Below are 24,708 nucleotides of genomic sequence, written 5' to 3' on the forward strand. Positions count from 1 at the left end.
TGAGTTACAGTAGAGAGAAGGGAGAGTTTTCTAGAGAGAAGAAGGAGAAATGGAAAGTCAAAGTTTGGAAGGAGAAGGTGCATGCAGATCAGAGTGAGCAGGGTTTTTCAGAAAAAATCATTTTTGTCTACCCCACGTCCAACGGACGTACACTCTCCTGTAGACACTTGTCCTCCACTACTGATTTTCGAATCTTCAAATCTTGACACCTGGCGTCAGTTTACAGAGTTTTGGGTGCGCTTTAAATGGATCTTGGCAGGGGTTTTGGGTTAAATTTCCGAGGTCTGACACCTTGCAACTCCAAAAGTTCTCCACTTCACCTCTCCCAAATTTGCAGCAAGCCTTACACTCCTCCAGATGCAGCACCGAACACCCCTCTTAAATCAATCTCCTCCAAGACTTGCAATCCAAGGCCTCCTTGCACTTCAGCAGCTCCCCACTTCACCCTCTCACAGATATGGCAGCAAGAATTCCACTCCTCCAGAAAATCAGAACCCAGCCCCTCTTGAATCCATGGAATCTTCCCTTTAAGAGAAATGAAGATCTGGGCACTCCATTGTTGATGCTATCTGAACGGATCTGAGCCCTCCCCTTCCATTCCTCAGTGCCAAACCCACTTATGAAGAAAATGATGAAGATTCCTCGTGATGACTAGAGCACTCAAGGTGGAGAGACCCACCACTCACAGCTGCTGCCCACTTTGCTGAACAGGGAGCCCCTCTGTAACATCCCAAAAATACAGTAAACACCATATAGTAGAATTAATTACAATTAATGATAAACCAAATCAGTCTTAATTAACTAAACAAAGGTTCCGGCCGAACGGCCTTACAAGAAGCTAAAATCCAAAAGCAACGTTCGACCCAAGCATACCTGACCGAACGGTTTACAAAACAGAAAATACCGAACGGTCAAAATAATAGAAAGGGGGTCGTTCTAAAAATAGTACAATAAAATAACTAAACTCAACAGCTAACCAAACGTACTACTATTCGGCCTTCACTTAAACATCCACAAGGTTTGCATCCTCCAAATTTTCTTCTTCCAGCGTTTCCTCAAGCAACGCCTCTCCATCTGCTCACATCCACATGGATGATCATTGCATAGACAGGACGGACGTACAATGACGATAGACAACGCAAAGAAAACGAAAGGGTAAGCTTATTGAATTTAATTCAAGTAGCAACATACATTTCATAACACATCAAGCATGTTAATTAAACCACAACATATAATTCAATCAACTTCTGTAATTCAAACAAATTCCTGTTACTACACTGACTGTCCGGACCGTATGAATTCTGTGTAGCTACGATGTTCATGCACTCGGTGATATAATAATTGGAATGTTACGTCAGCTACCTCCCGAGGTTAGTCCGTTCCGTCCAAGTTACAGTTATGGACTAGGACCTCCTGCCGTTCCCACACATGACATACTCCTCTCTACTTGAGAACGAGCACTCACGGAACATCAGGATGAACCGCCAGCTAAGCTTACCACATTCATACTTTACAAATCTCAACGTTCATCCAAGAGTCGTTCCTCCCTGGAACGCTCGTTCAAAATCCACAACCATAGTTTCACCTCATATACTGTTCTTTCTTTATAACTTTCCACTTTAATATCATTATCGTGTTCCATTCTAGTTTCATAAAAAGACGAGCGTTCATCCCTCTTCATAACGAGGATGAACGTTAATGACGAGACCGAGAAAGACTCATTTCCGAGCAGAATAAAGCCGACACATGTTATTTGACGAACGTCATTACCTACTTGAATCAATTAAATGAACTGACTCTAGTACGATCCGAATAATACTTAGAATATGTTAAGTACAAGGCTCTAGGCCGAATCCAAAAGGATATAAACACCACCAGACGAATAATAAACTATACCGAGATTAACTTGTTTAAGAAAACCGACTGTCAGTAAATGACCGAACGCGGCAATACACCTTTACTAAAATATTTGGACGAACGCTATTTACACCCGTTTGATAATTAAGGCAAGGACGAGCGTTCGGTATAAGACCGAGCGCCACTCATAACGAACGCTTTAGGTCGAGACCCATCGTTGATGTGAAATATTTATAGAAATAGAAATTTATAAAATAAACGATAGGGAAGTTAGGTATTTAAGAATGACTAAGTGTAGGAATTTATTATTACAAGCTTCTCAATTTCTCACATAACACTTAGGGCATCTACGTTCGGCCGAACACTCAAACGTAGCACTTAATACAAGAGGGCGTTCGTCCTCAACTAGAAGTCTTTCCAAATGAAAGAATTCAATTCAAAGAAGCTTACTAACAGCACCGAACGGTCAAGGACCGTTCAATGACGAACGTTCATTATCATAAGAAAATTCATATTTTACAGTTTCATTACATTGTACTCATCTCTTAGCATAAGCTTTCATATTTTCAAATACTCATATCATAGTCCATTTCATAGTTCTCATACATCAACTCATAATCAAAATCATATACCAAAGATCAAATAACACAGATTTCATGCTTCATAAAACTCATATAACGTCATACAGCACAACACATACACAAGAATTAAACTTAATAAGCTTCCATTACCTCTTAAAGTGAACGCACGTTCTCAGATATATGCTAGGGTTCTTCTTCTAACAGAGGTCTCAACGAACAACAACACCCTCTAAAACTATAACCAACATAGACCAGACAACTACTCAGAATGATAGATTCAACTCATAAAACTGCAAATCTGGGTTTGCATGTTACAGAGAAAGGCACGAATGGAGAGAGGATTAACTTACCAGTTGAGAATCTTAAACTGATCGGTTCAAACAATCGTCCTCTACGCCGGGAGTGTAGAACTGGTGCCTGAATGATGATCGGAGAAGAAGAATGGTGAGTTTTCTTAGAGAGAAGGTAGGGTTTCTAGAGAGAAGGTGGAGAAATGGAAAGTCAGAATTTTTGGGGAAGAAGAAGGTGCATGCAGAAGAATGGGAAGAGGGTTTTCAGAAAAATCATTTTCCCTTCCCACGTAGGACGAGCGTCCGTTCTACTGTTGCCACTTGTATTCCACTAACTGATTCCAGATTCTCGTTTAACGACACCTGGCGTCCGTGTGCAGAGTTTGGGTGCGTTTTTAATGAAATTTGAACAGGGTTTTGGGTGCATTAAATGCGACTTAACAGGTGGGGTTTGGGTGCATAATTACGAGGCATGACATTCTCCCTAACTACAAAAATTTTCGTCCTCGAAAATTAAAACTTACCCGAAAACAGTTGAGGGTATAAGTCCTTCATGGCATGCTCCACTTCCCATGTAGAGTCGCCCGTCTTTTCGTCCCACACCACTTTCACCATTCGGATCGCTTTCCTTTTGTAGTATTTGGTGTCACTATCTTCAATGCGTACCGGCTGCATCTCCAGCGTTCGGTCTTGGCGAAGACGAACGTCTTCCAACTCCAGTATGTGAGATGGATCGGCTACGTACTTCCAGAGTTGGGAAACGTGGAAGACGGGATGAAGGTTGGACAGTTGAGGAGGCAAGGATAACTCGTACGCTACTGGTCCAATCTTCCTCAGTATTTGGTAGGGTCCGACGAACTTTGGGGATAACTTCTTTGGTCGCATAGCTCTGCCTACTCTCGTGGTCGGGTTCAGCCTCAAAAATACATGATCCCCAGCTTTGAACTCTAACGGCCTTATTCTCTTGTCAGCGTAGGACTTCTGTCTACTCCTTGACGTCTTCAACCTCTCTTGAATCAATTTCACCTTGTCAGTCGTTTGTTGAATGAGCTCAGGCCCAATTAGCACTTTCTCTCCTTCTTGAAACCAGCAAAGTGGCGTGCGACACTTCCGTCCGTAAAGAGCTTCGAAGGGAGCCATTCCAATGCTGGACTGGAAGTTGTTGTTGTAGGTGAACTCCACTAACGACAATACTTCATCCCAGACGCCCATGTGATCTAGTACGCACGTCCTCAATAAGTCTTCGAGCGTCTGGATGGTTCTCTCAGACTGACCGTCCGTCTGAGGGTGGTATGCTGAACTCATTTGAAGTTTGCTGCCCAGTTCGCTTTGCAAGGATTGCCAAAACCGAGAGGTGAATCTCGTGTCTCGATCAGAGATGATACTGGACGGCACTCCGTGCAGACGAACAATCTCCTTGATGTAGAGCTTGGCTAGGTTGGTCATTGACATCTTCAAGTTGACTGCCAAAAAGTGAGCACATTTCGTTAAGCGATCCACTATAACCCAGATGGAATCGTGATTCTTGACAGTACGGGGCAAGTGGGTCACGAAGTCCATTGAGATTCTGTCCCATTTCCATTCTGGAATCATAAGTTGCTGCAACAAACCGCCCGGCCTTTGGTGTTCAGCCTTCGCTCGCTGACAAGTTAAGCATGACGCCATGAAACGAGTGACATCGTTCTTCATTCCTGGCCACCAGAACGTCTTCCTGAGGTCTTGATACACCTTAGTCATACCGGGGTGCATGCTAAGACGGCTGTGATGCCCTTCGTCCAGGATAATTCTCTTCAGATCTCCATCATTTGGAACGCACGTCCTACCCATATAGCATAATAGGTCGTCCGTTCCAGCGTTGAATTCCTTTGCTTGATTTGTACCGAGCGCGTTCAGAATCTTCACCAGGTCTTCGTCCTCCCGTTGCGTCATCTTGATCCGGTCGAATACATTACTTGATATCCTAAAGTTACAGCATTTGATGTTGTTCGGTTCTAACTTGAACTGCAACCTTAGGTCTCTGAAACTCTCCACCAAACTTAACTCCTTGACCATCATGGAGGAGACGTGAACTACCTTTCTACTTAAAGCGTCCGCCACAACGTTCGCTTTGCCAGGATGATAAAGTAATTCGAAATCGTAGTCCTTCAAGAACTCAAGCCACCTCCTTTGTCTCATGTTCAACTCCTTCTGATCAAAGAGGTACTTGAGACTCTTGTGATCGCTGAAGACCTGAAAACTTGATCCATACAAGTAGTGCCTCCAAATCTTTAGTGCGAAAACGACCGCTGCCAATTCCAGGTCGTGCGTTGGGTAATTCTTCTCATGAATCTTTAATTGTCGAGAAGCGTACGCCACTGCTCGTTTCTCTTTCATAAGAACACAGCCCAACCCTTGGTGAGACGCGTCGCAGAATACTTCAAAGGGTTTGGACGTGTCAGGAATGACCAACACTGGGGCGCTCGTCAACTTCTTCTTCAACTCCTGGAAGCTCGATTCACACCTATCCGTCCAAGCGAACGGTTGGTCTTTGCGCGTAAGCTGCGTCAACGGCGCTACTATCTTAGAAAACCCTTCAATGAAACGACTATAGTAGCCGGCGAGTCCCACGAAGCTGCGAACCTCAGTAACCGAACGTGGACTCTCCCAATCCACTACCGCTTGCACCTTGGCCGGATCTACTGAGATACCTTCTGCCGAGACTACATGCCCCAAGAACTGTACGCTCTTCATCCAAAAATCACACTTAGATAACTTGGCGTACAACTCCTTTTCTCTCAATACTCCCAGCACTAACCTCAAATGTTCTTCGTGTTCTTCGTGGTTCTTGGAGTAGACTAGGATGTCGTCAATGAACACCACCACAAACTTATCTAGATACGGCCTGAATATCCGATTCATATATTCCATAAACGCTGCTGGGGCGTTCGTCACTCCGAACGGCATCACCACGTACTCATAATGTCCATATCGAGATCGGAACGCTGTCTTCCGAATGTCTTCCTCCTTCACCCGAATCTGGTGATACCCCGATCGTAAATCTATCTTAGAGAATACGCTCGCTCCATGCAACTGATCCAGTAAATCATCAATCCGTGGTAGGAGATACTTGTTCTTGATGGTCAGCTTATTTAGTTGTTTGTAATCAATGCAGAGCCGAGAGCTGCCATCCTTCTTCTTTACCAACAACACAGGCGCTCCCCACGGTGAGACGCTTGGTCTAATAAATCTCTTGTCCATCAAATCTTCAATTTGTTGTTTGAGTTCGACCAACTCAGCTGGTGCCATTCGGTATGGCTGAACCGAGATGGGTGCTGTTGTTGTCACCAAATCGATTGTAAATTCAACCTCACGAACGGGAGGTAGTCCAGGCACTTCTTCTGGAAAAACATCAGGGAACTCATCTACGACCGATCGTCCTCCAGTCAGCGTACTACTGGACGATCGTTCCCAACTGGAGTCTTCATCCGAGTGCGTCATAATCAAAAAGCAACTGGCGTCCTCCATGATATCTTCCTTCAGTTGACCGAGCGTCACTGACAATTCTTCTTCCTCTTCATCCAGAAAAACTAACTTCTTCTCTCCACAGTCTATGAGAATGCGATTGGTAGCCAACCAATCCATTCCTAGAATCACTTCCAAACCTTGAAGAGGTAAGCAAATGAGGTTCACCTTATATCTACGCCCTTCTACCTCAATAGGACATCTAATACAGACTTTAGACGTCCTAACCTCACCAGCCGCTGGGGTTGACACCACCAAGTCAAACTGCATCTCGCTCTCTACTAACCCTAGTTTATCAACGCACGCCTTCGAGATGAAGGAGTGTGTTGCCCCAGAATCATATAACACACAACAGTGCATTCCATATAATAAGCAAGTGCTGATGATTAGTGTACCTGAGCTGGCTGCTTCAGCACCCGTGATTGCGTACACTCTCCCCACTGCCTGTGCTCGTCCACCCCGACCTTGTTGTGTTCGTCCAGCGTTTGACGGTCTCATTGCCGCTCGTCCGCCCATATTGCACTCGCTCTCCAGATGGTCGTTTCTTCTACATCGAGTGCAATACTTTCCTCCTACCAACTGAGGGCATGAAGACTTGTCTTTGTGTTGACTTAGAATGCTAATGGGGTCAGCGGTTCTAGTCTAATTAGCCAGCTTATCTCAATTTTATTATTCCAATAGTTCACTTCTCACTTTTCGCACTATCTTATTGTTACCGAATCTTAGTAATTACTTTATTTTAAATCAGTTAAATCTATGATCACCAGTTAAAATTTGCAATTCAATTATTAAGTTCATTTAGTTTGCTTGCAAAACCCCTTAAACTCAATTACTGATGACTCCCTCTTTGTGTAAGATGAGAGGCCAAGCCTTCCATGCAAAGAACAAGTGTTGGACTGATCAAACAGAGTGACGAATGCAACGAAAATAAGGATGGATGGATGAACGAATTCAGTGACTATGGTGCGGTGTGTGATGCGAATTGGATTAAAAAAGCATTTTGTATGAGGAAAATGAGCTTGCCAACTTATGATATTAAAAGGAATCTACAGGAGAATGGGTTTAGCATTCATAGATAAAGACAAGCATATTGTTTCTCAAGAATACACTGTCTCCTACAAGGGGAAGAAATGAACAAAGTACCAGCAGACTACATCACATAAACCAATTCTTACTGTTGCTGTTATACAATGCAAACTTATGATATGACCAGAGGCAGCAGAGAACAATGGACGTGACCTCCTTCATACGACCTTTTATCATCAAAGTCCCTTACGAATGCCAGTCAAATGATTCACAAGATCTTTTTCTCCAGATTCTATTAGGACATCGATTGCACCCTCTTGGTATGGAGATTGCAGCGGAACCGATTTTTTAAGCATTATCTTGGCCAGCTTTGTGGCCTCGGTCAGGTGGCATCTTTGACAAAGGCCAAATAAAAGAATAGAATAAATATCAGAGTCAATGGCAGACAAACATCCCTTGTTCTCAATTGCTTCAAGCAAGTAGAATCCATCCAATACCCGGTGATGGAGCCAAATTCCAGAGGAAACCAGTGGCCTGAAGCTCCCAGATCAGAGGTGTGGTAGATGTGTTGGTGTGCAGCGGAATTGATGGAGTAAATGGTGTTGGAGATGTTTGAATGAAGCAAGGTAAAATGAGTGAAGCCTCTCAGCTCAGAAAGCCTACATATAATGGAAGGAAGCTTGAGAGAAAATGAAGAATTAGCAAGCAATTTTGACTCAAGAGCAGAATGCAAGACTGAAATATATTTCTCAGCATTTGGGCATAGCTCTAAAGTACCCATACAAGGAAGAAACCCTCCTATTTATAAGTGAAGATGGGTCTCTTTTCTGAAATGAAATCCCGCCTAATTTCAAATGGGAAGCCTAACAGTAAGCCAAATCCTTCCAGCAAATCCCATGCCTTGCTCCAGGTCAGCTCCTCACGTGTTTGAAGCATCTTCTCATCCAACGCTGGGCTATTTTGGGGTTTTGGCTGGGCACATATGACTTTGGCAGCAAGCTTCTCCAACCAGGCCTTCCTTTCACGTGCCAAATTCCATGCTGGCAGCTGCTCCCTCCAATTTATTTAATCCTACAAAACAAAGTAAACATGCTTAATTAAGAGAAGAAGGTTTAAGATAATTCACCTTCCATAGAAGCAAAATATTAAGTGATCCTTCTTCCTCTTGAACTCTCTTAGCCATGGCTCTAGTAAGAGGTCCAATGTATGTCTTAGATGGTCTTCCATCAGACCCTCTGTAACATCCCAAAATACAGTAATAACTATAATTTAGAATTAATTACAATTAACAGTTAAACCATGCAGTCTTACACTAAACAGGGTTCAAAAGCCGAACGGCTTTAACATACAGAGCCAAGATACGGATCGGTAGAAAATCAGAAAACAGAAGAGTAGAGGACGAACGGTTTTACAAAACCCAATAACCGATCGTCCACTATCCAGAAAAATAAAACTAAGCAAACGAGCGCGGTAGGGCTCGACCTTGACCTCCATATCCACGAGGTTCGCATCTTCTAAAACTTCTTCTTCCAGCGCCACTTCCAGCAGCTCACTTCCATCTGCTCCCATCCACATGGATGATCATCGCAAGGACAAGACGGACGTACAAAGACGATCGACAACACAAGGAAAAACGAAAGGGTAAGCTTAAGTAATTTAATTTAATACATTAACATATACAACAACCATTTCATTTCACACATACACATAACTCAACATATCAAATCAGCAGAAATATATACATATATTCTAGACCGACCGTCCGGACTGTATGAATCTGTGCAGTTACAAGCGTCCTTGCACCCGAGTGATGTAGTAACTGGGATACACCAAACAGCTGCCACTTGAGGTTAGTCCGTTCTTACGTCGCCCATGTTAACTTATGGACTAAGGACCTCCTGCCGTTCCCACACATGACATACTTCCTCTACATGAAGATAGTACTCACGGAACATCAGGATGGACAGCGAGTCTTAACTTATCCACAGTCATACTTTACCAAATTTAATATTCAACATATGTAAGAGTCGTTCCTCCCTGGAACGCTCGATCAAATTCCATAATCATTAAATCATCACATATACTAGTCATCATTTATAAATCTTTCACTTTATTTCTGTTTTTGTCTTCCAGTACGAGTCCATAAAATTACTAACGTTCCGCCCTCTTTATAACGAGGACACATGTGAGGAACGAGACCGAAGAATTTACCCCGTTCCAAAATAAATTAATACCGACAGCCAGACAAATGGATGATCTGTATTAACAAGGGTGCTCGACACTGTCGGTCGACACAGATGGATCATCTGTATTAACAAGGGTGCTCGACACTGTCGGTCGACACAGATGGATGATCTATATTAACAAGGGTGCTCGACACTGTCGGTCGACACAGATGGATGATCTGTATTAACAAGGGTGCTCGACACTGTCGGTCGACACAGATGGATGATCTGTATTAACAAGGGTGCTCGACACTGTCGGTCGACACAGATGGATGATCTGTATTAACAAGGGTGCTCGACACTGTCGGTCGACACAGATGGATGATCTGTATTAACAAGGGTGCTCGACACTGTCGATCGACACAGATGGATGATCTGTATTAACAAGGGTGCTCGACACTGTCGGTCGACACAGATGGATGATCTGTATTAACAAGGGTTTTTCAACAAAAGAGTAAGAGCGCTTGGTGTAGGACCGAGCACTACACAATACGATTACTATGTGTGAGATCGACACTGCTCATTTTGAGCTCTAAGTAATAGACCGACACAGCTCATCCTCGACCAGAATTCTTCCCAAATGAAAGTATTCCAATTCAAAGTAGTTTACTAGAACACCAAACGGTCGAGAACCGTTTAATGTCGGATGTACGTTATCATAGGGAAATTGATATTCAAGTTTCACTTACATTCACTCATTTCTAAGCATGTATATTTCATATTCACACGTATCACCCATATCATACATTTCCACCAACATATATCATATTCATTCAGTACAGCAATGTTCGATCATGCATACTTAACCAGCATACCTCTCCTACATCCAGTTCATATCATGTTTACATACAACATACAAGTATAAATTAAATTACTAAGCTTCCCTTACCTGGATAGCAGGGTACGCCCAAAATGCAAGGGTTTTAGTGCGACCTCTAACAGCGTTCTACCCTCAGGTTTCGCTCAACAACTTGCACTCAATCTAAATACCAGAAATAATAAACAACTCAGACCTATAACCCATGCATGCAACCAGAACTAGGGTTTGCATGAAACCAAAAGAACGATCGGTTAGCGACGAGGACTTACCAGTTCCGATCCAAATTCTGTTCGGTCCAGAATGACGCTCACGTCTCCAGGAGTGTTTCTACGGTTCTGAAACGTGATCGGAGAAGGAGATGATGAGTTACAATAGAGAGAAGGTGAACTGGTTCTAGTGAGAAGTTAGAGAAAAATGAAGGGTTTTGGTTCTGAGGAAGAAGAAGAGTGCGTGCAGGTGAGAGAGCGTTTTTCGAAACTCAGTTTTGTTAATTTTCACGCCCAAACGAACGAGCGTTTCCTCTGCTGACACCTGCACTCCCACTTCTGACTTCCGAAGCTTCTAACGTGACACATGGCGCTCGTGCATGCAGTGCAAAGTGCGTTTTTAATGCACTGGACGTGTGGCGCGGTGCATTTATTGAAGCAGCCAGGTGACTCATCAGCGAATTAATGACAGATTAGACAGTATAATCATGGGTTAATTTTCCGAGATCTCACATTCCACCTATCTACAAAAATATTTGTCCTCGAAAATTAAAGACTCACCCGGAAATAGATTAGGGTACAAGTCCCTCATGGCGCTCTCAACTTCCCACGTTGAATCACCAGTCTTAGCGTCCCACACCATCTTCACCAAACGAACGTCCTTGCCTTTGTAGTACTTGGTGCGGCTATCTTCTATACGGACTAGTTGCAACTCCAGCGTTCGGTCTGGACGAAGTTGAACGTCTTCCAACTCTAGTACGTGTGATGGGTTAGCTATATACTTCCGAAGTTGAGAAACGTGGAATACTGGGTGAAGATTCGATAGCTGAGGCGGTAATGCAAGTTCGTAAGCTACTGCTCCGATTTTCCTCAGAATTTGATAGGGTCCGACGAACTTCGGGGATAATTTCTTTGGTCGCATAGCTCTGCCGACTCCTGTGGTTGGATTTAGCCTAAGGAATACGTGATCGCCAGCTTGGAATTCTAACGGCCTTCTTCTCTTGTCGGCATATGACTTCTGCCTGCTCCTCGACGCCTTCAACCTCTCCTGGATTAACTTCACTTTCTTAGTCGTCTGCTGGATAAGTTCGGGTCCAGTTAGTACGTTCTCTCCTTCCTGGAACCAACAAAGTGGTGTTCGACATTTCCTCCCATAGAGTGCTTCAAACGGTGCCATTCCAATGCTCGCCTGAAAACTGTTGTTATACGTGAATTCCACTAGCGGCAAAACTTCATCCCAAGCTCCTAAGTGATCTAGGACACACGTCCTCAGTAAGTCTTCAAGCGTCTGGATTGTTCTTTCAGATTGGCCGTCCGTCTGAGGGTGATAGCCTGAACTCATCTGCAACTTACTATCGAGTTCGCTTTGAAGTGACTGCCAAAACCGTGAAGTGAACCTCGTGTCTCGGTCGGAAATGATGCTCGAAGGTACTCCATGTAAACGAACGATCTCCTGGATATACAACTTAGCCAAGTTGGTCATCGACATCTTCAAGTTGACTGCCAGGAAGTGGGCGCTCTTCGTTAACCTATCCACGATCACCCAGATTGAATCATGATTCCTGACCGTGCGTGGTAGATGAGTCACGAAATCCATGGATATGCTATCCCACTTCCATTCGGGAATTTCCAACTTGATGGACGAGCCTCGAAGGAGGTTAACCGAGAGGAGATGTGGACTCCTCGAAGCTTCTCCGACGATGAATGATGCAGCGGAATGATGAAAACGAAGCTCTAAAAATAGCTGACTCGAAGGATATGGAAAATGAACACAATGAAACCCTAGAAAAGAGGGGAAACTGGATTTGGACCGATTAAACGGTAGAAATCGAAAATCAATCGGTGGAAAACAGTTTAAACGGTAGAACAATGGTTTTGATCGTTTGAATTTGAAGGAAAGTGGAAAATGAGGAGAAAACCCTAGGTTTGAGGAAGATGATCGGTGGAAAAGATGAACTCATGAGAAGGAATGAAAATCTGAGACTATAATGGTGAATCAGCGAGAAATATAACATGATTTTGACGGTGGAGACGTGAGAAGAGGCTTGAGCGAAATGAAGCCTCAGGATAATGAAGACGTGGATGTTGATGATGCGGATTTGAGAGAAAGATGTAATGGCAGCTGACGCGTGCCAGTGGCAATGGAGAGGAGGCAGCGTGGATGAGAGAGAAGCACCGTGAAGTTTTGGAGAAATGGAAGAATGAGAGTGTGCTTGGAAGGTGGCTAGAGGAAGTCTTTGGACTCTCTAGCCTGACTTTCAAGAGAGAATAGTTTCCATTTCAGAAATCCTAATTCTCATTAATCTCAAAAGTGACAATACAATAAAGGAGCTGGGTATTTATAGTAACCCATGCTCCTTAAGAGCTAAGCTAGGAAAAGTAAAAATACAAAAGAAAGACTAAGCCAAGTAGGATTCCATCATGCCCTCCCTCTTAAGAAAAGATTTGTCCTCAAATCTGACAATCGCCTTATGAAGAAACTCCACACAATCTTTGGGAGCATGGCCATCTTGGAGTGGCCTTATTCTTTTAGATCTAATTTCCTTCCTCCTGGATCAAACACGAATCTGCAATACACATCAAATATATCTTCGGTTAATATCAATCCAAGAAAGAATTTTTCTTTAAAAACAAGAGAATAATAAGTTCTAATACTTTGATTAGTAATCTTTGAAAATTTTAGAAGTCCAAATTCAATTTTATCTTGAGTTAATTGTTTTCTTAAAGATAACACCAACTCAAGATTGGAATTGTCATATTTTGAAAATGTTTTCATGACAATTGGTTTGAAAGAGAAGTCAAAAATTGAAAAGTAATCAATTATTGAAAAAGAAGTAAAGATTTGGAAACCTTCCCTTTTAAGTTCCACACTCTTTGAAAGAATAGGATTTGTCATCAGTAACAATTTCTCCTTTTCTTTCTTCTCTCTTTCTTGCCTTTCTCTCTTTTCTTCTTTTCTCTCTTCTTCTCTTCTTAATTCCTCTCTTCTTTTCTCTTCTCTTTTCTCTTTTTCTTCTCTCTCTCTCTTCTCTTCTTCTTTCCTTTCTTCCTTTTCTTTTCTCTCAATCTCTTTTTCTCTTTTCTTATCCTTGATCTCCTTAAGTCTTGCCCCAAATTCTAATTCTCTACGAAGGAACCCATGATCCTTTAAACTCTCAAGAAAAAGTTTTCCATCATCAATGCAATCCTTAATTAATTCTAGGTTTCTTTTAATGCTTGAAGGCACAAACTTTCTTCTCATGCAAGCTTTTAAATCATGCCAATCACGTATGGAAGACTTCCTACCTTTCCTAACATGATATTGTCTTTCATCCCACCACTCACTTACATGCTCTTCTAACTTAGAGAGATATATGCTAAGAACATAATATTCACTCTCTTCACAAAACCAAGGATTTATTTTATCAATTTCTTTTTCCCAAGCTAGGTATGTTAATGCACCTATGTCTTTACCAAAGGATGGAAGATTCCTAGCTTGTTTAAACATTTCATCAACTTTGTCTAACCTAGAAGACCTATATGAATAACAAGACATCTTTGTTTTTAAAAGTTTTCTTAATCTAAAGGGTTCAAAACTTTCACTTAGACAAGTCCCAGGTAAGAGAGGTGAGTCATGAAGACTGCTTAAGTACCAAGTCTTGCCTTGCCAGAAATGTCTTAGGCTACTAACTAATTACCCCTTAAACTAAAATCACCTTTAGAAACAAAGTACACAACTCAAACAATTCACAAACAATTAATCACAATTAAAAGACAAGACTCTCGGACTCTAATGTGATAAGGCTTAGAGTTTAATCCCTTTTAGCCTAAATCACCCCTAAACGTGAAACACAAAAATCAAAGAAACAAAAACACTAAAGAAACCAGCGGACTCTAATGACCCCTACGAGATACACCAATCAAGTCAATATTAAAGTCTACTCCTATGGTGAAGCTTGTAGCTTTGGCTAACAAGACACATTCACCTGTCTAGCTATGCTAAAAATAAAAGCAAATAAAGTTGCCAAGAGTTTGAAAGAGCACCAAGGACTCTTCCTAAACACTTGGACTTTATAAAAGGCCCTTTTACAAAACAAAAGCTAAAGCTAACAGTGGGCAAACACAAACCCAGTACAAATACAAACAAAAATTGAAATCCTATGCTACGGTGCTCTTGGTGCCCACATTCACGTGATCCACTTTGCTTCGTGTCAATCTCAGTCCTGTCCAATTAGAGATGTTGCTGCTGCCACGATCTGACCCAAACACCTTGTTCAAATGAAGATCCACGTGCTCAACTTAGTACTGCTGCTATCAAACCTTCTTGGTTTCTATTGATCAAGTTCTACAAACACATATGCACAAACTGATGTGAGGATTCACTTAATTAAAACAAATGGCAGACAAAGATATAGGGTAGTAAACTTCCCTTTCTCTCGGTACAGTTGATGCAGATTCCTTTTGCTCTCAACTTGAAATCATGATGCGGTCCTAGACCACTTCTTCATCTTGCACAAAATCTTCCAGAGGCCAAATATTCCTTTCAATTCTCGGCCTAAATCAAGAAACTAGCTTGTCCACTCTTGTAGTCACACATGCACAAGACTGCTATGAGTATTCAATGGGTTAAAACAGATTGCAAAACAGTATATAGGGTAGTAATAACTTCCCCTTTCTCTTGGCTGCACAAGCTTTCCAGGCTTTCCACTAAGATTATGTTGCTGTTCAATTAAACTCCAGCACAAATTTAGTTCAGATGGTTGCTACTGTCTTCACTGAAATAGCTCACAATTTACAATCTGCCACAGTACCATCAATATTGCTTTTCCCAAACTACACAGAAAATTCACACTAAATCAGCAGTTCATGCAATCCATAATGAACAATTTTAAACCAAAATAATGTAAACAATCAGAAGCAATTAAAGTAAATAACTCCCTTCAGTTCAACACTCCCACAAGAAGTGTTTCTGCCTCTGGTTTCTTCAGTAATATTCTGCTCAAGTAAGGATTCATGCACATCAGCTCTGCACACATAAATCTCACAAAATCCAACAAGTACCAATGGACAGTGAACTATATTCAGACTGGATGTAATTCAATGCAGAAACTAACCACCTAATTACTGCAATCGCCAAGTCAGAACTGAAAGTTAGGATGCATTGGCAATTATAAACAATTTGATGCACAATTGATTATGACAAGAGCAGCCTTTTCAGCAAATCAATGAATCACACTGGGCAGAAACAATGGACCAAACTATTCAAGAACAATGTCCTAAACTAATTCAGAAATCAGTGGACCAATGTAATCAGATCAATTGACAAAGAGTAATGTGAGGCAAATCAGAAATTGGCAGTTTTAAAATAGTGTTGTTGCACTTCCAGAAATGCTCATAAAACAATCAGTACCTTATTTGCAATTCTTATGCATCTACCAAATTCCCATATGTCTTATCAAATAAGATTCAACATTCAACATGCCCAATTAAACCATAAAATCAACAATTCACATTCAAAACAGTGAGTATATCAATGAATTCAGCAGGCAATGTTTGAAACTCAAAGTTATTGCAATGACAGTGTAAACATTCACAAGCACCAGGAAATGAATAATCAATAAAAACAACAGTGATTTCAGTTGCAGTTGCAACAAATCACAGCTGCTCCATTCTAATTATTCCAACTTCTTTTCCTGCACAATGATCACAGTCAACAAATGGTTAAATGAAACTGAACTTTCTTGCAAATGCCAAGGAATTTAGGCCAAATCAGCCTCACTAAACTCACTACACTCAGGCTTCACTTTGAAAACTTAAAGTACTCAAAATGGAAAGGTTTGGAAGGGAGATTCTCCCTTGGCAGTACACAGCTGGAGAGTCTTTCAGACGACCACCACCTAAGATGCTACCAAGCACACAAACCTCCTTTCAAATTCCAGAAATCCAGAGTGTACAAAATTCTCAATCAGAATGGCTAGACAAGGCAAAGTGATATGCAGAACAGAGTAGGACAGCCACAAAACAATGACAGTATAGCAGATCTATTGCTTAAGACAACTCTAGATCAGATGAATAAATCAATCAAAGCTCAAATTAAGGACAGCAGATCAGATTTTACACGTGATAGACAAAACCAGAGTTATCAACCAAGACAAGCAAGAAACAAAGCTTTTTGATCAAAGTGAGCACAACAAACAGGATCCTAAGATCAGTTCTAGAGTAGATTTCAAATGCAATAAAAAGATCAAGAACAAATTGCAGAATTTTTGTAAACAAATGTTCAAACTCATTCACTTTATTTCAGAATTGTAGTGCAGCATCTAACATTGTTAATTTCAGCCTTATGCACTGTTTTACAATGAAATCAGTAGAATCAACTCCAATTACAAGTGTTACTGCTTGGTTCAAATTCAAATCACAGATTTAGTGGTTGTTTTGTACAAGATTACAAGTACTGCTGATGTGATGCAGATTTTTGTGGACTTAATCATCAACCACTTACAAATCTTAAGCCAGAACAACTTTGACGCAAAGGTGCAGTAACACAAGTCAAATCAAATTTAATTCTGCAGAAAAGAAATTAAAGCACTCAGACACAATGACTCTAGGATGTACTGATTTTAGAACTTAGTAATGATCTAATACTAAGTATAGAATACAACCACACACACAAGACACTAAGACAGATTCAATCTCGGTGTAATTGAAACAAGAGAATGCTGTGTTTTCACAAAGTACCACCAAGCTATGCCATGTATTTCATTGCCTATGAGATGTGTACTTGTTACTGGCTAGCAGTTCAACTTATAGAACCAAACTTAGTTCACAGATAACAATGAATTCAAAGGAAACTTGCAAATCGAAAGTCAATTTTAACTACTGCCAAGCACAAACACCCGAGCTCTTAGTTAAACTTTTCATAGCTCATATGGTGTGCATTTGTGAGTAACAGCCAGACTCAAATCAGATATGACAATGCAATCATTCAAAATTGCTAATGGAAATCTGTCAGCCAGCTTATTCATTCGAATGAGTCATAGCTTTTGAGGCTTGACAGAAATTACACCAAGGTTAACTTCAAGTACTCACGAAATTGAATACTAAACCAGTTAAACACATATTTAAAATGACAAAATAAGCAAATAACAAGACTAACCATGACAGGATAAGATTCAGAAAAATGAAAGACTCAAACAAATTGGATTCACCGAATAAAATGATATAAGACTCAAAGATAATGACTCAAGCACAGATTAAGCACACAGATGCACCGAATCACAATATAGAACTCAAAACAAGACAAAAACAAGATGAATCAACATAAGACATACCGAAATAACGCAAGACAGTTAAACGCAAGTGTTGAACAACGCGGAAGTGAAGAAAATTCAGCAGAGACGCGAAACAGTGAGAACAAAATCGAAACAACACAAACAAGGAATAAAATAGGGAGGCGAAACAAACTTAACTCAGAAATTGAAGGAAACTCAGAACAGAAACAATGAACGAAACATAAACGCTAAAATGAAAGAAGTTAAACGCACAGCGTTAAACCAGAACACAGAGACAAACACAGATTACAACAAATCAACACAAAAATACTCAGAATCAAGACAAAGCGAAAAAAACGTAAGAAAAGTGATACTTATCTTCGAAGCGTGTTCGACCTAGCTCTGAATACCACTTGATGGACGAGCCTCGAAGGAGGTTAACCGAGAGGAGATGTGGACTCCTCGAAGCTTCTCCGACGATGAACGATGCAGCGGAATGATGAAAACGAAGCTCTAAAAATAGCTGACTCGAAGGATATGGAAAATGAACACAATGAAACCCTAGAAAAGAGGGGAAACTGGATTTGGACCGATTAAACGGTAGAAATCGAAAATCAATCGGTGGAAAACAGTTTAAACGGTAGAACAATGGTTTTGATCGTTTGAATTTGAAGGAAAGTGGAAAATGAGGAGAAAACCCTAGGTTTGAGGAAGATGATCGGTGGAAAAGATGAACTCATGAGAAGGAATGAAAATCTGAGACTATAATGGTGAATCAGCGAGAAATATAACATGATTTTGACGGTGGAGACGTGAGAAGAGGCTTGAGCGAAATGAAGCCTCAGGATAATGAAGACGTGGATGTTGATGATGCGGATTTGAGAGAAAGATGTAATGGCAGCTGACGCGTGCCAGTGGCAATGGAGAGGAGGCAGCGTGGATGAGAGAGAAGCACCGTGAAGTTTTGGAGAAATGGAAGAATGAGAGTGTGCTTGGAAGGTGGCTAGAGGAAGTCTTTGGACTCTCTAGCCTGACTTTCAAGAGAGAATAGTTTCCATTTCAGAAATCCTAATTCTCATTAATCTCAAAAGTGACAATACAATAAAGGAGCTGGGTATTTATAGTAACCCATGCTCCTTAAGAGCTAAGCTAGGAAAAGTAAAAATACAAAAGAAAGACTAAGCCAAGTAGGATTCCATCATGCCCTCCCTCTTAAGAAAAGATTTGTCCTCAAATCTGACAATCGCCTTATGAAGAAACTCCACACAATCTTTGGGAGCATGGCCATCTTGGAGTGGCCTTATTCTTTTAGATCTAATTTCCTTCCTCCTGGATCAAACACGAATCTGCAATACACATCAAATATATCTTCGGTTAATATCAATCCAAGAAAGAATTTTTCTTTAAAAACAAGAGAATAATAAGTTCTAATACTTTGATTAGTAATCTTTGAAAATTTTAGAAGTCCAAATTCAATTTTATCTTGAGTTAATTGTTTTCTTAAAGATAACACCAACTCAAGATTGGAATTGTCATATTTTGAAAATGTTTTCATGACAATTGGTTTGAAAGAGAAGTCAAAAATTGAAAAGTAATCAATTATTGAAAAAGAAGTAAAGATTTGGAAACCTTCCCTTTTAAGTTCCACACTCTTTGAAAGAATAGGATTTGTCATCAGTAACAATTTCTCCTTTTCTTTCTTCTCTCTTTCTTGCCTTTCTCTCTTTTCTTCTTTTCTCTCTTCTTCTCTTCTTAATTCCTCTCTTCTTTTCTCTTCTCTTTTCTCTTTTTCTTCTCTCTCTCTCTTCTCTTCTTCTTTCCTTTCTTCCTTTTCTTTTCTCTCAATCTCTTTTTCTCTTTTCTTATCCTTGATCTCCTTAAGTCTTGCCCCAAATTCTAATTCTCTACGAAGAAACCCATGATCCTTTAAACTCTCAAGAAAAAGTTTTCCATCATCAATGCAATCCTTAATTAATTCTAGGTTTCTTTTAATGTTTGAAGGCACAAACTTTCTTCTCATGCAAGCTTTTAAATCATGCCAATCACGTATGGAAGACTTCCTACCTTTCCTAACATGATATTGTCTTTCATCCCACCACTCACTTACATGCTCTTCTAACTTAGAGAGATATATGCTAAGAACATAATATTCACTCTCTTCACAAAACCAAGGATTTATTTTATCAATTTCTTTTTCCCAAGCTAGGTATGTTAATGCACCTATGTCTTTACCAAAGGATGGAAGATTCCTAGCTTGTTTAAACATTTCATCAACTTTGTCTAACCTAGAAGACCTATATGAATAACAAGACATCTTTGTTTTTAAAAGTTTTCTTAATCTAAAGGGTTCAAAACTTTCACTTAGACAAGTCCCAGGTAAGAGAGGTGAGTCATGAAGACTGCTTAAGTACCAAGTCTTGCCTTGCCAGAAATGTCTTAGGCTACTAACTAATTACCCCTTAAACTAAAATCACCTTTAGAAACAAAGTACACAACTCAAACAATTCACAAACAATTAATCACAATTAAAAGACTAGACTCTCGGACTCTAATGTGATAAGGCTTAGAGTTTAATCCCTTTTAGCCTAAATCACCCCTAAACGTGAAACACAAAAATCAAAGAAACAAAAACACTAAAGAAACCAGCGGACTCTAATGACCCCTACGAGATACACCAATCAAGTCAATATTAAAGTCTACTCCTATGGTGAAGCTTGTAGCTTTGGCTAACAAGACACATTCACCTGTCTAGCTATGCTAAAAATAAAAGCAAATAAAGTTGCCAAGAGTTTGAAAGAGCACCAAGGACTCTTCCTAAACACTTGGACTTTATAAAAGGCCCTTTTACAAAACAAAAGCTAAAGCTAACAGTGGGCAAACACAAACCCAGTACAAATACAAACAAAAATTGAAATCCTATGCTACGGTGCTCTTGGTGCCCACATTCACGTGATCCACTTTGCTTCGTGTCAATCTCAGTCCTGTCCAATTAGAGATGTTGCTGCTGCCACGATCTGACCCAAACACCTTGTTCAAATGAAGATCCACGTGCTCAACTTAGTACTGCTGCTATCAAACCTTCTTGGTTTCTATTGATCAAGTTCTACAAACACATATGCACAAACTGATGTGAGGATTCACTTAATTAAAACAAATGGCAGACAAAGATATAGGGTAGTAAACTTCCCTTTCTCTCGGTACAGTTGATGCAGATTCCTTTTGCTCTCAACTTGAAATCATGATGCGGTCCTAGACCACTTCTTCATCTTGCACAAAATCTTCCAGAGGCCAAATATTCCTTTCAATTCTCGGCCTAAATCAAGAAACTAGCTTGTCCACTCTTGTAGTCACACATGCACAAGACTGCTATGAGTATTCAATGGGTTAAAACAGATTGCAAAACAGTATATAGGGTAGTAATAACTTCCCCTTTCTCTTGGCTGCACAAGCTTTCCAGGCTTTCCACTAAGATTATGTTGCTGTTCAATTAAACTCCAGCACAAATTTAGTTCAGATGGTTGCTACTGTCTTCACTGAAATAGCTCACAATTTACAATCTGCCACAGTACCATCAATATTGCTTTTCCCAAACTACACAGAAAATTCACACTAAATCAGCAGTTCATGCAATCCATAATGAACAATTTTAAACCAAAATAATGTAAACAATCAGAAGCAATTAAAGTAAATAACTCCCTTCAGTTCAACACTCCCACAAGAAGTGTTTCTGCCTCTGGTTTCTTCAGTAATATTCTGCTCAAGTAAGGATTCATGCACATCAGCTCTGCACACATAAATCTCACAAAATCCAACAAGTACCAATGGACAGTGAACTATATTCAGACTGGATGTAATTCAATGCAGAAACTAACCACCTAATTACTGCAATCGCCAAGTCAGAACTGAAAGTTAGGATGCATTGGCAATTATAAACAATTTGATGCACAATTGATTATGACAAGAGCAGCCTTTTCAGCAAATCAATGAATCACACTGGGCAGAAACAATGGACCAAACTATTCAAGAACAATGTCCTAAACTAATTCAGAAATCAGTGGACCAATGTAATCAGATCAATTGACAAAGAGTAATGTGAGGCAAATCAGAAATTGGCAGTTTTAAAATAGTGTTGTTGCACTTCCAGAAATGCTCATAAAACAATCAGTACCTTATTTGCAATTCTTATGCATCTACCAAATTCCCATATGTCTTATCAAATAAGATTCAACATTCAACATGCCCAATTAAACCATAAAATCAACAATTCACATTCAAAACAGTGAGTATATCAATGAATTCAGCAGGCAATGTTTGAAACTCAAAGTTATTGCAATGACAGTGTAAACATTCACAAGCACCAGGAAATGAATAATCAATAAAAACAACAGTGATTTCAGTTGCAGTTGCAACAAATCACAGCTGCTCCATTCTAATTATTCCAACTTCTTTTCCTGCACAATGATCACAGTCAACAAATGGTTAAATGAAACTGAACTTTCTTGCAAATGCCAAGGAATTTAGGCCAAATCAGCCTCACTAAACTCACTACACTCAGGCTTCACTTTGAAAACTTAAAGTACTCAAAATGGAAAGGTTTGGAAGGGAGATTCTCCCTTGGCAGTACACAGCTGGAGAGTCTTTCAGACGACCACCACCTAAGATGCTACCAAGCACACAAACCTCCTTTCAAATTCCAGAAATCCAGAGTGTACAAAATTCTCAATCAGAATGGCTAGACAAGGCAAAGTGATATGCAGAACAGAGTAGGACAGCCACAAAACAATGACAGTATAGCAGATCTATTGCTTAAGACAACTCTAGATCAGATGAATAAATCAATCAAAGCTCAAATTAAGGACAGCAGATCAGATTTTACACGTGATAGACAAAACCAGAGTTATCAACCAAGACAAGCAAGAAACAAAGCTTTTTGATCAAAGTGAGCACAACAAACAGGATCCTAAGATCAGTTCTAGAGTAGATTTCAAATGCAATAAAAAGATCAAGAACAAATTGCAGAATTTTTGTAAACAAATGTTCAAACTCATTCACTTTATTTCAGAATTGTAGTGCAGCATCTAACATTGTTAATTTCAGCCTTATGCACTGTTTTACAATGAAATCAGTAGAATCAACTCCAATTACAAGTGTTACTGCTTGGTTCAAATTCAAATCACAGATTTAGTGGTTGTTTTGTACAAGATTACAAGTACTGCTGATGTGATGCAGATTTTTGTGGACTTAATCATCAACCACTTACAAATCTTAAGCCAGAACAACTTTGACGCAAAGGTGCAGTAACACAAGTCAAATCAAATTTAATTCTGCAGAAAAGAAATTAAAGCACTCAGACACAATGACTTTAGGATGTACTGATTTTAGAACTTAGTAATGATCTAATACTAAGTATAGAATACAACCACACACACAAGACACTAAGACAGATTCAATCTCGGTGTAATTGAAACAAGAGAATGCTGTGTTTTCACAAAGTACCACCAAGCTATGCCATGTATTTCATTGCCTATGAGATGTGTACTTGTTACTGGCTAGCAGTTCAACTTATAGAACCAAACTTAGTTCACAGATAACAATGAATTCAAAGGAAACTTGCAAATCGAAAGTCAATTTTAACTACTGCCAAGCACAAACACCCGAGCTCTTAGTTAAACTTTTCATAGCTCATATGGTGTGCATTTGTGAGTAACAGCCAGACTCAAATCAGATATGACAATGCAATCATTCAAAATTGCCAATGGAAATCTGTCAGCCAGCTTATTCATTCGAATGAGTCATAGCTTTTGAGGCTTGACAGAAATTACACCAAGGTTAACTTCAAGTACTCACGAAATTGAATACTAAACCAGTTAAACACATATTTAAAATGACAAAATAAGCAAATAACAAGACTAAACATGACAGGATAAGATTCAGAAAAATGAAAGACTCAAACAAATTGGATTCACCGAATAAAATGATATAAGACTCAAAGATAATGACTCAAGCACAGATTAAGCACACAGATGCACCGAATCACAATATAGAACTCAAAACAAGACAAAAACAAGATGAATCAACATAAGACATACCGAAATAACGCAAGACAGTTAAACACAAGTGTTGAACAACGCGGAAGTGAAGAAAATTCAGCAGAGACGCGAAACAGTGAGAACAAAATCGAAACAACACAAACAAGGAATAAAATAGGGAGGCGAAACAAACTTAACTCAGAAATTGAAGGAAACTCAGAACAGAAACAATGAACGAAACATAAACGCTAAAATGAAAGAAGTTAAACGCACAGCGTTAAACCAGAACACAGAGACAAACACAGATTACAACAAATCAACACAAAAATACTCAGAATCAAGACAAAGCGAAAAAAACGTAAGAAAAGTGATACTTATCTTCGAAGCGTGTTCGACCTAGCTCTGAATACCACTTGATGGACGAGCCTCGAAGGAGGTTAACCGAGAGGAGATGTGGACTCCTCGAAGCTTCTCCGACGATGAACGATGCAGCGGAATGATGAAAACGAAGCTCTAAAAATAGCTGACTCGAAGGATATGGAAAATGAACACAATGAAACCCTAGAAAAGAGGGGAAACTGGATTTGGACCGATTAAACGGTAGAAATCGAAAATCAATCGGTGGAAAACAGTTTAAACGGTAGAACAATGGTTTTGATCGTTTGAATTTGAAGGAAAGTGGAAAATGAGGAGAAAACCCTAGGTTTGAGGAAGATGATCGGTGGAAAAGATGAACTCATGAGAAGGAATGAAAATCTGAGACTATAATGGTGAATCAGCGAGAAATATAACATGATTTTGACGGTGGAGACGTGAGAAGAGGCTTGAGCGAAATGAAGCCTCAGGATAATGAAGACGTGGATGTTGATGATGCGGATTTGAGAGAAAGATGTAATGGCAGCTGACGTGTGCCAGTGGCAATG

The 24,708-nt window shown here is 40.1% G+C and overlaps 1 protein-coding gene across 1 annotated transcript in view; it reads right to left on the reverse strand.

The window, feature by feature from the left end:
• Positions 1-7,400: 7,400 nt before the first annotated feature.
• Positions 7,401-24,708, reverse strand: part of LOC124821058 (pentatricopeptide repeat-containing protein At5g47360-like) — a 73,075-nt gene continuing 55,767 nt past the window's right edge. Inside the window, exon 3 of the mRNA XM_088111325.1 lies at positions 7,401-7,757. Coding sequence (XP_087967451.1) covers positions 7,492-7,757 — 266 coding nt within the window. The 3' untranslated portion in view covers positions 7,401-7,491. The remainder of the gene's footprint in view (positions 7,758-24,708) is intronic.

The sequence above is a fragment of the Vigna umbellata genome, chromosome 4 (genome assembly GCF_029865625.1).
Source record: "Vigna umbellata cultivar VRB3 chromosome 4, Vumbellata_1.0, whole genome shotgun sequence".
NCBI classification, from domain to species: Eukaryota; Viridiplantae; Streptophyta; class Magnoliopsida; order Fabales; family Fabaceae; genus Vigna; species Vigna umbellata.